Here is a 15,634-nt window from a genome sequence, read left to right as displayed (position 1 = left end):
CCCGACAAAACCACACACCCCACCTCTCCCCATCAGATCATCAGGCAATCAGAATTAGGGAGACTGAAAAAGCAAAAAAAGACTCATTAGCACTAACTGCTACTATCTGTTGTAGAACCAAGCTTTCTTCCCATTTCACTGTTCCACTGCCTCAACAGTGGCAAAGGAATAAAATGGTACAATGTACGTTTCAAGGCCAAAATTGCAAAGATCTAGAGGAAGTCACCAAATATACTGGCAAGGATGTATCATTTTAAAGATTCTGTGGAGGAGAAAGGTAGTTTTGATGAGAAAGAAATCACACCCTTTGCAATATATTTTGTGTTGCAGACTGCAGAGGAAATGTGCTCTCTCTGATACAAAGGCAGTAACTTGTGACTGATATGTTAGTAATGTTTCCATACTACTTTTAACTCAACTCTGTCTGCTGGAGAAAACGTCTCTCTGTACCTTCTTTAGAAAGCTGAAATAGCAGCATCTCTCCTTGTTACTCTGCAACGTGACAAAGCAGCAGAAAAGCTGTTTTCCCAGAGTGGCAGGCAATTAGTTCAGAATAGGGTGTGTGGCTGTGGGGACTGTTCAAATTGATGGTGTGATCCAAGTGGTGTATAAAGAGCTTAAGGTTTAAACTGCCTAAAGGATGAAAGTAGTTTACTGTCTACTTTCATTTGCATGTGAGGCAAAGGAAATTCCAAGGCAGTTTAGACACCATTCCCCTGCCCTGTCAAAAATCAGTGCTTCACAGGTTAAAAATATTAAAAAATAGCATTCTCTAAATTTTCCCCTTTGGGGAAAAACAAAAACACACACACACAAAAAACTCACCCCTCATTAAAAAAAAAAAAAATTAAAAAAAAAAAAAAAGAAACAACAACAAACCAACCACCAACCAAAAATATACTAGTGGATTAAATCTGAGATTTTCAGCTTGCATTTTTGCCAGCCAAATCTCCAAGAAAAGCACAAAGGCTGTTAGTTCCAGACTGACAGAACTGATGGAAATCGCAGGAAACTAATACTACAGATTTGAGTGGTGCAGTTGCCAAGGAGCTCCCCCTTTGGCTCTCTCATCTCACAGCTATGCTACGCTGTAAAGTCATGTAAAGTCATGGCACAGGAGAAGGACAAGCCACCTGGCCAAAGTCAAACCGTGCCCAACAAAACCACAGGGAACTTGGATGAATTTGCACAGCGTGAGGATTCATACAAACTCGTATAAAAAAAAAAAAAAAGAAATACTGAAAATCTAGGAAGTAAGTGTAGAAATTTAGACAGTAATTTAAAAGTTTAAAAACTCACAGCACAAATATCCCTCTCATAGTTTCTGGTCTCTTAAATCAACAAGAAAGAGGACTTACTTTCTACTTGACAAAACTATTAACCTGTGATTTATGAAAAGAACACTCCAGTAATCATTTACCCTTGAGCACTGTACAGCTGGGTATACCAAGCATATACGCCTTAAAAGGTTGAAAAAACAAGTTAAGGAAGGCACAGAATCAGATAAGGACAGTGGAAATGATTTCGGAAACATCTAACATATATTCCTGCCAAAAACTACTTTTCTGAATGTTCCTTACTGCTTTAGAAAATCCAGCTTGAAATAATCAAAAGGAATACTCAAGGGCATCCTACGCAAAGACAGTTACAGCCAATTTGCTAGAATTTTGTTTCCCTTTTATTTCTAATACTTCTTGGAACAGTCAGCATCAGTGAACTGGATCTGAATGCTGAATCAAATCAGGGATCCACATGAAAGTTAAGAGATTTGCACCACCTGCTAAGAATTTCAGCTGAGGCCTTTTCTACATTTGGCAGCACTGTCAGCCTCAAATGATTCTTGGTCAATTATCTGACTTGTTTTAAAGGTGGACTAACAATATGTCAGTCAGAAGACTGCTTGGCATTCAGTAGGTAGAGGATACAAACAAAGCAATAATGGGAAGTGAGTGTACTGCTACACTGTTTTCTTCTGGTCTGCTCTTAATTCAACGTGGCAGGAAAAGATTCACCTTGTCTCTTCTGGGTATTTATGCAGCATCCATAATTAGACACAGACTGATGATAGAAGTCTTATTTGATCACAACATTTTAGATCCGGGGCGGACAAGCTTTGTTTGAGCTGCTTGCTAAGCTTTTTGGTGGTTTGTTTGTTTTGCTAAAATAGGGCTATGCCTTCTGTATTTCTGTAATTCTTAAAATATGTGGGAAATTTGAAACACAAATTAAGATCTGTGACTTCTGACTTTTAAAACCTTCATGCAATATAATAAGGAAAAGAGTAAGTGGAAATAAAATCAGTGCTTCAATTACACCCAGATATTTTGCACAGTAACTTTTGAATAAATCTTCGAGTCTCCCAACAACATTTGACAACTGACCAATGACCACAGTGCTGCCTGCAGGCTACAGGTACTACAAAAACAGATTTTCTAGATCAGACCTAGGGGCATGTAATCCATTACCATCTCTCTAACAACAATCATTAGAGACTGCTGAAAGAAGAATTCATACATAAACAGGCGGCAATACTTCTCAAGCTTCCACATATTCGTACTTCAAGAACTTCCATGAGCCAAAGCTGACCCCTTTTATTCACTGGTCCTAGAATGATTTATCATCTGTTAATTTATATTGTTGTTCTCTAAACATATATAAGCTTTTAGCATCCAAGATATCTGTGGCAAGGCAGTCAGTCCACACTTGTATTATCTGTGGTGAGAAGAGATACTTCCATGTCCTTTGAACCTGCACTTTACAGTTTCCTTTGAGGCCCTCTTAGCTCTCCCAGCAGAAGGATGGCAAGTGACTGACATCAGTTCGATCTTCATGCTTCTCACAGACACCACCACACATTCCCTGATTTAATTCTTTTCCAGCCTATTGTTACAGAAGTCTTTTAATATCTGGGCAACTGTCACACTTCTCTGGTCCTTCCTCTGCTACTAATTTGCTTTTTAAGCAATAGGGAGATCAGTGCCATAAATTGCATGTTCAAGATGTGGATGTGCAATGATATAATTATGTTCTCCTTTTTTAATCCCTTTTTGATCCCTATTCCTTAATTCTGATTCTTAGCACTCAGGTTTTTATTTTCTTTTGGTTTTGCTAGACTGCTAAGTATTAAATACAAGTCTTCATAGACTCAAATTCAGATTTCATTCCCAAGCCCAGTTCAGAGCCAACCATATATACAATGAAGGTTTGCTTTTCCTCTGCATGAATTATACTTGTCAACACTGATTTCATCCATGTCCTACCACTTCTTCCCTTATTAACATAATCTTTATAATTAACTTCATCATTTTAAATATTAATTCTGAACCTATCAAAATCCCCAAGCCCACATAATATGAAATGCATCCAATATTTTCATGACAATTACACATGTAATCTTAACATACATAATGCTAACTTCCAAGAAAAACTCATGCATCAAAAACAACTCAAGGGAACTGCTTCAGATTATTTTAATATTACAAATCTGGATGTTGCACACCTCCCCAGAAGACTGCAGGGAATAAAAAAAACAAACCCAACCCACAAACAGCGCACAAGACACCCCCGCCAAGTTGACAGGATAAAAAGTACAAATTACACAAAGCAGAGTTACCATGAGATAAATAAGCTACAGATCCTAGTTGAAGTTTACTTATGCTATGAAATTATTGTATCTTTGTTACTCTCAACATACTGTATCATGATGTTAGTCCACTGATCTACTTCCTTCCCCTGGGACACAGAAGTTAAGTCTTATTAAGTAGCTATAAGGATGGATACCACTTGGGACAATGGACTAAATAAAGACTAAGTAAATGAGGCTGGTCAGGCATGACTGCGCATTAGCAGGGCCTGGCCCATTAACAAGCTACCAGAACAGAAAAAAGCAGCTAGGCAAAAAGGATACAATAGTAGAAATGGATAAAGGGTCAGGACCTTATTGTACACTCCTCCACTGTGATACAAGGGTTGTGGCAAAAGCAGAAATGTAACTATTTCTAATTCACCATTTCCACAATAGGAGAAAAATGCTATTTACAAAAACATAACATGTTACTAAATGGGGAGAAAGAAGCTGATGTGAGAGGGAACATTTTTAGGCTACGCTTTCACTAGTGACTTGAGCTTCTTGTGCTACTTAAGCAAAAGTGATACTATGTTAGAATCCTACACAAGTTGTGTCATTGTAAACACGGTCTTAATTACACAATGAGTTATCATTAGGAACCGCCACACAGAGTCAAATCTGGGACATGAAAAATTGTGGATGCACTTAAAGCTTCAGAAAGAAGCAGCTTTGAAGAGACATTGCACATCCTACTACTTTATCAGGAAATTCTTATTCCAGCCTCAACCATCTCCCCAGGCATGGCCTCCACCAAAAAGATGCCAAGAATTTAAAACGTTCAATATGTCTTTATAAAAACACAGGCATTTTTTGCTGTACAGCTTAGCCAGTGAAGGGTGGAATGCACCACCCACATAAATTCTGGAAGAAATCTACAATGCTCCCTGTGCCACCTCACCCAGTAACCCACTGGCCTGGCAACTACAATTTCCCTGTGCAAAAATACAGAAGGGACAACTTTTTTTTTTTTTTTTTAAGATAAGTTTTCTGAGTCACATTTTGTAGCATCTGTTTTTCACTTTAGATTTATCCTCAAACTCAGCCCTCAAGTCTGTCTTGAATTAAAAAAAAATAAAAAAATCTTTACTGTATTGCATTAACTAAGTCAGCTGCCACCATCAAGAACTTGTGTGCTGTTTTTATCTGTTGGGAAGCAATTTCAGATATTTTGGGTATGATGTGCAGCTATTGCTTGCACAGCCATTAGCCTACATACTTCTTTTAATTAGAGAAGCCAACAGACTTATGTAACAATTCTGTGCAGGCAGTATCTGTTTCATTCCCATCAAGTTAATCTATCACTGCCCTTGTGTAACACACACAGAAGCATTGAAATTATTGTTCTTTCCATGTTTTACATCACTGTTGCTCAACTATACTCTTTGGGGGGCTTGCAGATTTTAGTCTGAAGAAGGCCACTACTTTTCTCATATTTTTAGACTATTAGTAGTCTGGGCACTGAATACTTTGGTCAGCTATACAAACACCTGGGATTAAATGTTATGCTTTCAACAGAAAGCTTTTTGAGTTGCTAGCTCATTTCATGTGAACATATTCCAGAAAATTTATTCCATAAGAAGTGAGATAAGTGAAGACTTGTGCCCTCCGCTTCCATATATTCCTCAAAACAGTCCCAATCCCATCATTTCTTTCAAGTGAGGCAACTGCACTTGTGATATCCACTTCAGTGAGTGATGACAGGAGAACCAGGACACAGGCTATTTGGGTAAATAGCGCCGCCAAACAGACAATTTTGCTGATCGATTCTCAAGCAGGGCTATTAGTTCATACTACTTTTCTTTCCAGCTGATGTTTGTAACACTTAAGAGCGTAATTATCTTTGAGACTTCTATCCCCTTCAAATATAGTTTAATTGGGATGAAGGATTCAAAAGTTACTGCTGTGCAGGCTATCCATCTCCACAGTACATCTTATTTACTTAAATAAACAGGCCAAGAAGAAAAACAAATCTAATGTAATGTAATAACACTCAAGCATTCAGTACACCCCAAAAATTAGTATCAATACACCCCATCCATCTTTAAATACACATCATAACATACCGTTCTTTCCTCATTTTCAAATGCTTCTCTTGCTTCTTCATAGCTACAGATTTCTTCTCTGCATTCATGTTCTATGTCACCTTGCTTTAATTCTTCCCAAAATGTGTTGGCTCTCGGATATCTTTTTAATATAGAATTTGCTTTGTCCTCTGTTAAGAACACTGAATAAGAGGAAAGACAAAGGTCACTTCTAAAATGTTTATCCCAAACCTTATGCTGAAACAGCTCAAAAAAAAAAAAGGCATTTTTGAGAAATAAAGAGATTTTTCAAAGCCCTTCCCTTTATTTAATATGATAAAAGGCCTTTCCTAGTTTTATTCACTATGGTAAATAGTTGGGCCTACACTTTCAGTAGTTATTGCTATAAAGTCATGCATGTGATGCACCTCATTCAGCATATATGCTTAAACAAGATAGAAGGTGGTGCCTAAGACCGCTCAGAAGAAAGAGTCACATGCTCAGCTCAAGCTGTTTCTTAAACTAGGATGACACAGAACAAACAAACCCTGCTTGTGAACATCCAAAAGGTATTTGCAACTGCCTGAGAGCACCACAACCAGACTGCTCTGAAATTTTTGATCTAAATATTCATGAATATCACCCAGTCACATACAACAGAACAGCTGCATCTATCAAAATGTGTATAAGTTTCCTTAAGCAACCTCGAAACAGACTCACTCCCTTCACTCCAGAAATGTCAGCCCTGAAGCAGAGAACCTTTTCGAGAGGGTGGGAGGAAGAAGACTCTGTTTTCTTGAATCATACACAAAACCTCACTTTATTAGATGAATCAAATAAAATCTTCAAAAGGCAACCAATATTCAGACACAGGTACTCTTTGTTTGCTTTCCTTAGTTTTCTGTTCAAGGAAGAATACTGGAAGCATCCTCTTCTTATATTCCAGCTTTCTCTGAAACTCCTTGGCCAAATGACTTTTACAGCAACATGTAGCAACTGAACACTCCAAAAGCCAGCAGACTGAATTACCCAGGAGGTACACCTGTAGTGATGATGCAGAAATTCTCCAAGTATTTCAAGTCAGGAAGCAAGAACACTATGCCAATACAACATTGTTCTTGGGCTCTCACTGCCAGTGGAGGGACTAATTATTCAATGCACTGTCATACTGACACACATATACCACTGTCCCGACCTATGCAACCATTTCTGCATTGGTTCATTTACAGTTTGTCTGGGACTGCTGATATGCTATGAAGGCAATCTCTCGCTGCCTGCTGAGGGACAGAGACTGACTGGTCCAAGCAATGATTTATCTATAATTTTATATGAAACTGTTTTTTTTTTTTCCACCCTTAATCATCTAATTTTGAATTTTAAAGAATGAAGCAAGTTCACAAAGATGGTCACTAAACTTTTGCTTTCTTATAAGATAGATGCAGTAGCATTTTTCAGTAATGAGGCTACTACCATAATCAGGCTAATGTTTGTTGATTTAATTTTGTTTAGTCTCTGTGGTATAATTTGTTACAAAGCATCAGACTGTCATCCGCCTTTTGCAAAGGATTAAATGAAGATTTGAAGATTAAACTCCAAAACATCCGTCACTCCTCTGCTTTCAGTTGAATACACATGGCATGTAAATGCACCACACAAATTACACTATTCATAATGTTGCCAGAGGTTCAGTGCATACAACTCTACAACTGCATCTATTGTAATTTTGGGTTTCTACAGCACCATAGGCATCCCCTGTCAGTCAGTGTAAGTTCACTAACTAAATCTCCCCAAAAAGGGAAAAAAAAAAGATGGCTTCTTTTCATTTCCCACACAATTTTCCTGACTCCTCTCTAAGCCTGGAGAACTTGGTTTCTTTCAACATGCCTCAGTGATCACCTAAATGTGATGAGATGAAGGTCACATTCATACCACAAAGTCAGCACGCAGCCATGTATGGGGATGGATTCCCAGCACTCTATGTCTCACCAACTCTTCCTGTGTGCATTCCTGAAGTGAATAAGCTACAGCCCAGGCTCCCTAAAGTACCCATATGTGGAGTCACCAAAGAGTACATAATGCACTATAAATCAAGTTTCCCTTCCTTCAGCAGATAAAACCTAGCAAATTTCATTTCACAGCTGGAATCCATCCCTGAGAAAAGCAATGAGAAAAACTACAACAGCTTTGTACTGGATGCAGAAGGAAAAGAAACAGGGAGGAAAATGCAGGTAACTGAAAATACCCTGATTTAAAGCTTCTGGCTCTTAGAAACATACAAATCTTTGTTTCTGCATGCACTTTCCAATCTGCCAAAGCCACAAACTGAGAATAAAGGTTTAAAAGCTGGTATGATAAGAATTTGATGCACATTAGGATGAGCTTCTAAGTAATAGTTTAGTTTTCCAAAATGGGCTAAGCATACATTTCTGCATTGGTGAAGAAGAGGAAAATATTAAAATAGTTCAATATTCAGGAATAGCCAATATATGACTATGTAAAAAAACTCAACTTTTTTATTTAGCAATTCATATTCAGAAACCGTCTCTCTTCTCTCACGATACAGTATAGAAAATGCATATATCACAGAGACAAAAGCAGCCCACTGAGAAAAATAAATCCCACCTCCTATTAATTGTGAACATGTCTGATAAATAATGATCTATGATTAGTCCAGAACAGGAATGGCTTTTGACCCTGCAACGCCAAAACAGTGAAGTATATTAATTTGCTTGTTTTAATTTGACATTCCTAAAGCTCTGCACACTCCTAGTGACTTTAGATCCTATTGAGAAGTCAATACAAATGTAGCAAGGAAACAAAAACATAGACGCATCAAAGCAATCTTGATGGAAATACCGACTGAAACACAGTGTTTTAATGAGAATCAGTTGTTGCCTGATGAATCCTATAAAAAGAGATAATGGAACCATACTGCAGAAGCCGCTCTGACTTCTTAGTATTCCAGGACCATCATCATGTAGACATTCAGTTATAATTGCACATGAATGTGTAAAAAAACCCACTTCGGGTTGGATGTCCAGCTAGCCAAGCTACACTGTGGCTGAATTCACTGCAGCTGTTACTATGGAACTGAAGATAATCAGGGAAGAATTGCACATGGTGAAAAAAAAAAAAGTAATGAAGCAAGATAAAACTAACTTCTTCATTTTGTTAAGGAGATTAACTAGCCAGTAAAAGATAAAGGAAAAATAAAAATTTTGATTTTGGCATTACATAAGAAAAACAGAAATAAATAATCCAATGTATCTTCCTTTCCTGCAGCTTTTGTAGAATACAGATGAAGATAAACAGTTACCGAATTTAATGCTATTGAATACAAGTTTATTGTTTCAGACATGCTTCTGCTTTGCATGGAACACTTGGCTTTTAGCAAGCTGTTATGCATCAGAAAGCCACAAAGGAAATAATTCCAAAGTCTTATTTTCACTTACTGTAACTGAAGAGAGTAATATGGTTGGATCAATCTGTTATTTTTGCTGGAAAACTGGTGTGCTATCATACTAGTGAATAGATAATCTAGCAAGGTGAAGTTCAATCGGAGTCAGAAAAAGGCAGGCAAGGACACAAGAAGATAAATACATCTCAGCCTGCTAGCTGAAGCTGCACAAGCAAGTGACAGAAGGAAAAGGGAATATCGGTGTCTCAGAACACCTTTCCCACGCTGAAGCGTTGCCAAAGCAAAGCCCTTGTCACCAAAACCAGCTCTATTGAGACTATTATTGAGGCTTCATTTTTCTGATTCCTTGCCAACACCCAAGTGGATTAAAACCACCACTAAGTACTAGAAATAAACATTTAATTTTAAATTTGAAGCTGCAGCTCTTGATAAATTTGAATCTTTCTGTAAGTGATCTTAAAAGTGTTTGGTTTGCACTGGGCAGAAGGGAGAAAAATGATTCAAGCATTAACTTACACAACTTAAAAAGTGACTTCTGCTCTGAGATTCTGGAATTACTGGGAGAAGTTTAAGAATAGTTAAAACTACTCAAGGCTAGAAATTGAGCTCCGTGGTCTTCATTATGCAGCCAGTTTTCAAAGGTCCACAAATGAGTCTGATGATTATTATGGTCTGCATGCAATATCTCTGTCAGCAGTAGCACGATTTCAGTTCAGTTTAGCACAGCAAAGATCTGTATCATATGTAACACCAAAAATAGTTTAACAGCAGAGGACATTTTTTGTGCAAATTGACTGGGATTTTGAGCAGAGGACAGTTTTGGAGCGTGTTAATGCTAACTTCATGAGGAATAACAAAGAATGCATACTCATCACTAAGCTAAACTTACCACTATCCATGATGATTACTGTCAAGTCAGGGAACTTGCAAATATCAAGTCTGTAAAAAAAGAGGAAACATCCTGTTGAGTCTGTGAATTACCATGAACTTGGAAAAGTTTCTCTTCATTCCCAAATATTGCTACAAATGCATCACTGCTGGAAACACTGTCATCAGATTAATCTCTCTTTTGAATTCTATCACTCCACATGCAGACCAATTTCAGTAGTACATAAATACTATAAAAAAAAAAATAACTATTGTGAAACAGTAGATGCCTTAGCCTTTTTCAAAGCTTTCCATATCTAGAATATGCAAAAATGCTAATATGAAATAGAAAGTGTGTATCATTCTAAATTAATCTGCAACCTCTGTTTTACCTAATTGAACTTGAGAGTTTTTACATTCTCCACTGTAATTACTTATATGTAATCTAAAACCTAAATTCACTCTGCAGAGATCATGAAGTCAACTCATTATCTTTAGTCTATGGATCAGACTTTTTGAAATCAGAATGAACACATGCAAATTCACCCAGAGTCTGCAACTGGTTTAAACAAGATGTCTGCATAAAGTTAAGGGGCAGAACAAGACTTGTGATCTGGCAAAGGAACTTGCAATACATGAGAGGATCCCAACCTGCCCTACAAGAACTTACAGGTACTTTATAGCTCATCTTTAAAAGAGAACAGACAAAAGATCCTCTCAGTCAAGAAAGTGCCTGAAGCTCATTACACCCACCAGCAAGAGTAGTTTGAGGGAATGTTTTCAGTTTCTTGGAGTTTTTGCTAGTATGGGAAAAGTTAAGAAAAGAAAAGCTTTCAGTAAAGTACAAGAAAGATGCAGCTCTTTAAGCAAGCTAGTAAAACACCATGAGGTTAAAGGTTTTTTTACTAATAAATTACCTACTCTGAAAGGTTAGCATTAATTGTACTTCAAAGGCCAGGTTACACATCAACATATCACACCATACTAATGTCCTCTCTGTACAAAAGTGATAAGTATGTACAAAGGTTGGCCATAGCTGCTCTAGTGTACAAAGATGGAAAGTTAACATTTCCAGCATGGCCCATCCAGCGCTAATTTATGATGCAAAAGCAGACTGCTGTACTTGCTGCCTAAGTGAATAGAGCTCTATAAAGCCATCCCAGCCTCCTAATAAGATTGTAGAATTGAGACTACAAGACGTGGGATAAAGGAGTAAACTGATTTTAAAGCGGGTTCATCAAATCTCTGTAAAAGCAAATAAATGCAAACAAACACCACCATAGTGTTTAGCTTTTCACTTCCAAGTACGGTAGAGCAACAGAAGCCCTACAAAAAAAAAAAAAACCTGTCCAAATATATACAACCTCTTTTAACAGCCTGAATTGGTCCTAGAGGATTACTGTGTGGAAACACAAAACCACTTTTGCCACTTCCTCTTTGAATAAAATTAAACTTAGTGTCCTTTACTGTGTAGTCTTATTGTTACAGCCCAAATATCTGTGCTGAAGAAACTGCCAACCTTTTAATAAACAGCACACACAAAAATTGGCTACTGGTGTAACTATTTCTTACTTTGTTACATCATGAGTTTCTTTTGCCATTACCCTCCAGTTTCAGGTGGCTGCTTTTGCAACAGCACCTCAAAGAAGTTTCACAGCAATAAAAGACCAAGACCTGTGAGTGCTCGCTTGCTCTGTGGAGCGGCAGTAATGAAATAGAGTGCATGAAATGCACTTTACCAGGCTACCTCTCTATACTGGTGATGTTTTTCAGAATTCATTTTCAGTTAGCCTTATAATTTCTTTTAACAAATAATTTGGGTGTGGATTTCAACAGCATAAAAAAAAAAAAAAGCAAAACACACGCATCCACATCCATGCTCACTGAGTCACTACTAGATGGCTCTGCCTACTGGAACCTTTGGCAGAAAGAAGGGGACTAACTTGCCTCTCCCCTGCTAAGGGACACCTCCCACCAGGAGCAGAGTGTGACACTGCCTAGGTGTGTGGTACTGCCCTGGCACCTGGCATGCCATGATCTTTGTAAATGAACATCAGGATATTAACATACACAGACTGGAAAATTGGGGAAAACGTGGAGAAGAAGAGGAAATAAAGTACACAACAGGAAAACCACCTTTTCTTCGGTGGAAACTGATTCAAGTATGTTATGAGTGAGTGATAAAGATCTGCTGAATTGGCAGCCAAACACAAATCACATTTCTTTTTACCCTTCCTTCATCACAAAAGGAACCAGTATGTTCTTCTGTAGGAAATATCAAATGCGGCTTTCCAGCAAGAGTGATCTATAGTTTTTATTGCTCTCATCTCTGACAAACAGTCTTTGTTCAAATTGACCAAATATTTCAAAGGTTGTTTGGAAGAAGGAATCAAACACAGACAAGTACATAAATCTTTTTTACCTTCATAAATCAGGTAATAAAACTGAAGAGGGCTGGCAACACTACAGAAACATCTTGACTTGCAACTGACTCATTTATTCCTCTACAAAATTCTTTATTTAGTTTCCTGCTTTTAATTCTTCATGAATCTTATTGAAGGGTAGGATAGCCCTATGGTGTCAGAGCAAGGGTTTTTTTCATGTATATATAGAAATGGAAGAACAAACTCCCCCCTCCCAGTATCTTACTAGTAACATCAATGTTTATTGTTTCGGGAATCCTTCTTCCAACTATCTTCTGTATATTATTCCCTCCACACTCTCCAAGAGGTTCTATATCACCTTATGTTTGCTTGTGGAAAAACTGACACACAGTGGACAGTATTTGACACTGTCGCCATGCTGAGTGTCAAATTCTGAGTTCAATAGCAAACTGACACATCTGACCAACAAGTGATCTTTTCTGACTGTTTACTTGGCTGTCAGTACAGCGGTAAAAAAAAAAAATAAAAAAAACCCCCAAACCTGAAAATATCAACCATCCACTTCTAATGACTCAATGGGAAATACAATGAGCTCTAAAGCATGACTCAATGGGAAATACAACGAGTTCTAAAGCATGAGACAGCAAAGTTCCAACAAGGCCTGTGCTATTTACCAGCAATACTGTGTTCACCAAAGGGCTGTGGCACCTTACTAAGGAGAAACATCTTACTTGAAAATTTAAGCTACTGACATTGAAGTAACAAACAAAGCTGTATTTTCACCACTAACCTGAATATTTTTTCCTCAATCCTGAAAGTGCCCAAATGTTGTGTAAACTATGTATAAGCACAAAGCACAGAATATTTTTATGTACATTTTCCAAGCTGGTAAACCATGTTCTAGCAGTGCAGTGTATATCATTTAAATTGGGAGGCTAACTAATTTTGACATTAAAAGTTGTTCGCTTAAGACTATATTTCTGCAAGATTTTGTTGCATCTGTTAAGATACCCATATTCCACTAGCAGGTTCACCTCCTCTGGCTATAGATCCTGATTACAAGTTCAATTCTTGTGTGTAGCACGTACCATTAGATAGAGAATCTAACAGAGGGCCCACAAGTCCAAACTGCCTTCCCTATTCTCACTCACTAATTGTCGTATATTCTAAGAAGGCACAACATTGAGAACAAAGCATGTCCCCCTTATGGAAGGGATTAAAAAGGAATGAGAAAATAATAATAACAGAGCAGCAGCAGTATTTCCCCCCTCTCCCTTCCCTCCTAGATTTCTCACTTCCTGCATTTACAGGGACTTTCAACACTGCAAGGACACCACGTTCCTCTCGCAACCAAGGAGGGATGCACATTACAGTACCTCGGTAGGTCAGAGGGAAGTGGCTTTTTTTCATTCTGCAATACAACTCTAAATAGAGACAGAGCTGTTAATTTTAGTAGCCAGATGCTACATAGAGTTATACAATTTTTAAAAATCACAAATATTTAGGTTCTAGAGCTTTCTACAAAAACAGGTTTATTCAAGAGAAACTGCCAGCTAAAATATCAGTAGGTGTTCAGTGCAAAAATAAACACTCCAGCCAGGTGCAATGCAACAACTGAAACACTTCTGTGGGAGGTTTATTTGAAGGAAAATGAAAACATTAAACAATTACACAGGAATACAGATCATAATTATCTGACTTGCATTTATTCCAAATGTGCTATGTGCCTACCATGTTTAGCTTTTATACCATTGGAATATAATTTTACTTTTAACAAATTGTTTCAAAAGAACTTATTCCTTAGGGAAAGTGCACACAAGGATTTACATGGATTCAAACACAGTCTAAGGATATGGGAGAAGTCTGGATTTCCTAGATTTGGTTTATTTGCAAATGCAAGGTTAGCCAACAAATGTGGGTGGGAATAAACAGTGACGGAAAACTTTGGAAAACGCTTTAACAAGCAAGGATATGAAAAACTTGCCCCACTGAAGACTACACGGGACAAGGATAAGAGTGAGATAGAGAACCGAAAAGCAAACCCACAACCCTCTGCTTTGTAGATGCTATCCAAACACACCATTTAAAACATTATTGTTAATTATGATTACACAGGGACACAAAACCACAGACCAGATCACTACAAGAAACCTGTACTTAGGGGACTGCCATTACGTCTTAAACCTGATACACTACATCATTACTCACAGAACTAACATGCCGAGTACAACTCTCAAACACCACCCTGTTAGCAGAGAGAAGGTGGTTCCTCATGACTGCAGCAGGACTTCAGCGGGATAAGACTGATATCTAAGCTTCTGCCTCAACTTTGTTATCCCTCTTTATTTAGTGGTGGGGGTTTTTGTTTGTTTTAAAGATGTAGCTATATTCTGGCTGGTTATTCTCCGGTTACTTCCAGGCTCTTCTGGTTCAAAGGAGGAGCTCCTACATCTCTCTCTTCCTTTCCCTCCCTTTCAAAACAAGATAAAAACAATCTCCCGATATACACATTTTGGCAAGCAGGACATCTGGGAGGAGAAATAATTAGACTCTCCCTCTGGTTTCATTGTTTTAAAGTGCGTGGGGACCATTTGGGACAGTTCCTGGGAAGCATAATTGAACACTTACATAACTATTTGTATTGAAACCAGAATTGCACATATTCTCTAGAGACCACACCTTTCTGAGTAGCCTGTGTAGCAGCATTTCAAACATCTCAGTCGTCTATAGGCTACTGTTAAAAGGCATTGCTTTAGGTTAGACAATATCACTACGCTTTGGGAATTCAAATTTGGAGTATTTAACTTGATAATCCATTTAAGTGTTGATAAAACAATATCCAATTAGTCTCCTTTTTTCAAGGAGGAATGGTGAACAATTAAATAAAGCTTTCATAGTAGGATGTATTTTTATACTGGACACAAAACTAATGATACCAAGTTACTTATCTATTCTACTTTCTGTTTCCCCTCAATACCTTTTAACTAAATCTGACACTGACATTCTTCTGTGCTACTAGAAGTTTTCCACAAAAATCAATGAACAAGAAGACAGAAAACCCATTAACAGTCTCACTTAAGTAAAGAAGGGGCTTATCAATTGAGGGAGTATCTGTGGGAGCATGGTGCCTTTGGCAACTGTAAGTCATTATCCATTGTCGCTGGCAGAAAGTAGGTGGTTAAAAGGAACACATCATATTCAGGACTAGTCACAGCCTCTATGGACCTTTGCAAGCTGATAAAGTCAAAAAAATTGAAGAAATGAGAATAGCAAAAGATTGCAGTCAGCATGTAAGAGGTATTAGAATATTGTGGTG

General features: G+C 37.8%; 1 protein-coding gene across 3 annotated transcripts in view; it reads right to left on the bottom strand.

Annotated features, from left to right (window-relative positions):
• The window catches only part of PRRG1 (proline rich and Gla domain 1), a 53,153-nt gene that overhangs the window by 3,664 nt on the left and 33,855 nt on the right, over positions 1-15,634 (bottom strand). For all 3 annotated transcript variants that reach the window (XM_009558558.2, XM_054071586.1, XM_054071603.1), the window contains 2 exons: positions 9,957-10,006; positions 5,692-5,852 (listed from right to left, as the gene is read on the bottom strand). In XM_009558558.2, the coding sequence (XP_009556853.1) occupies positions 5,692-5,852; positions 9,957-9,966 (171 nt within the window). In that variant the 5' untranslated portion in view covers positions 9,967-10,006. The remainder of the gene's footprint in view (positions 1-5,691; positions 5,853-9,956; positions 10,007-15,634) is intronic.

This window comes from Cuculus canorus, chromosome 1 (assembly GCF_017976375.1).
Source record: "Cuculus canorus isolate bCucCan1 chromosome 1, bCucCan1.pri, whole genome shotgun sequence".
Lineage (NCBI taxonomy): Eukaryota > Metazoa > Chordata > Aves > Cuculiformes > Cuculidae > Cuculus > Cuculus canorus.
Note: the sequence above shows the minus strand (reverse complement) of the source record. Positions and strands in the feature narration are given on the sequence as shown.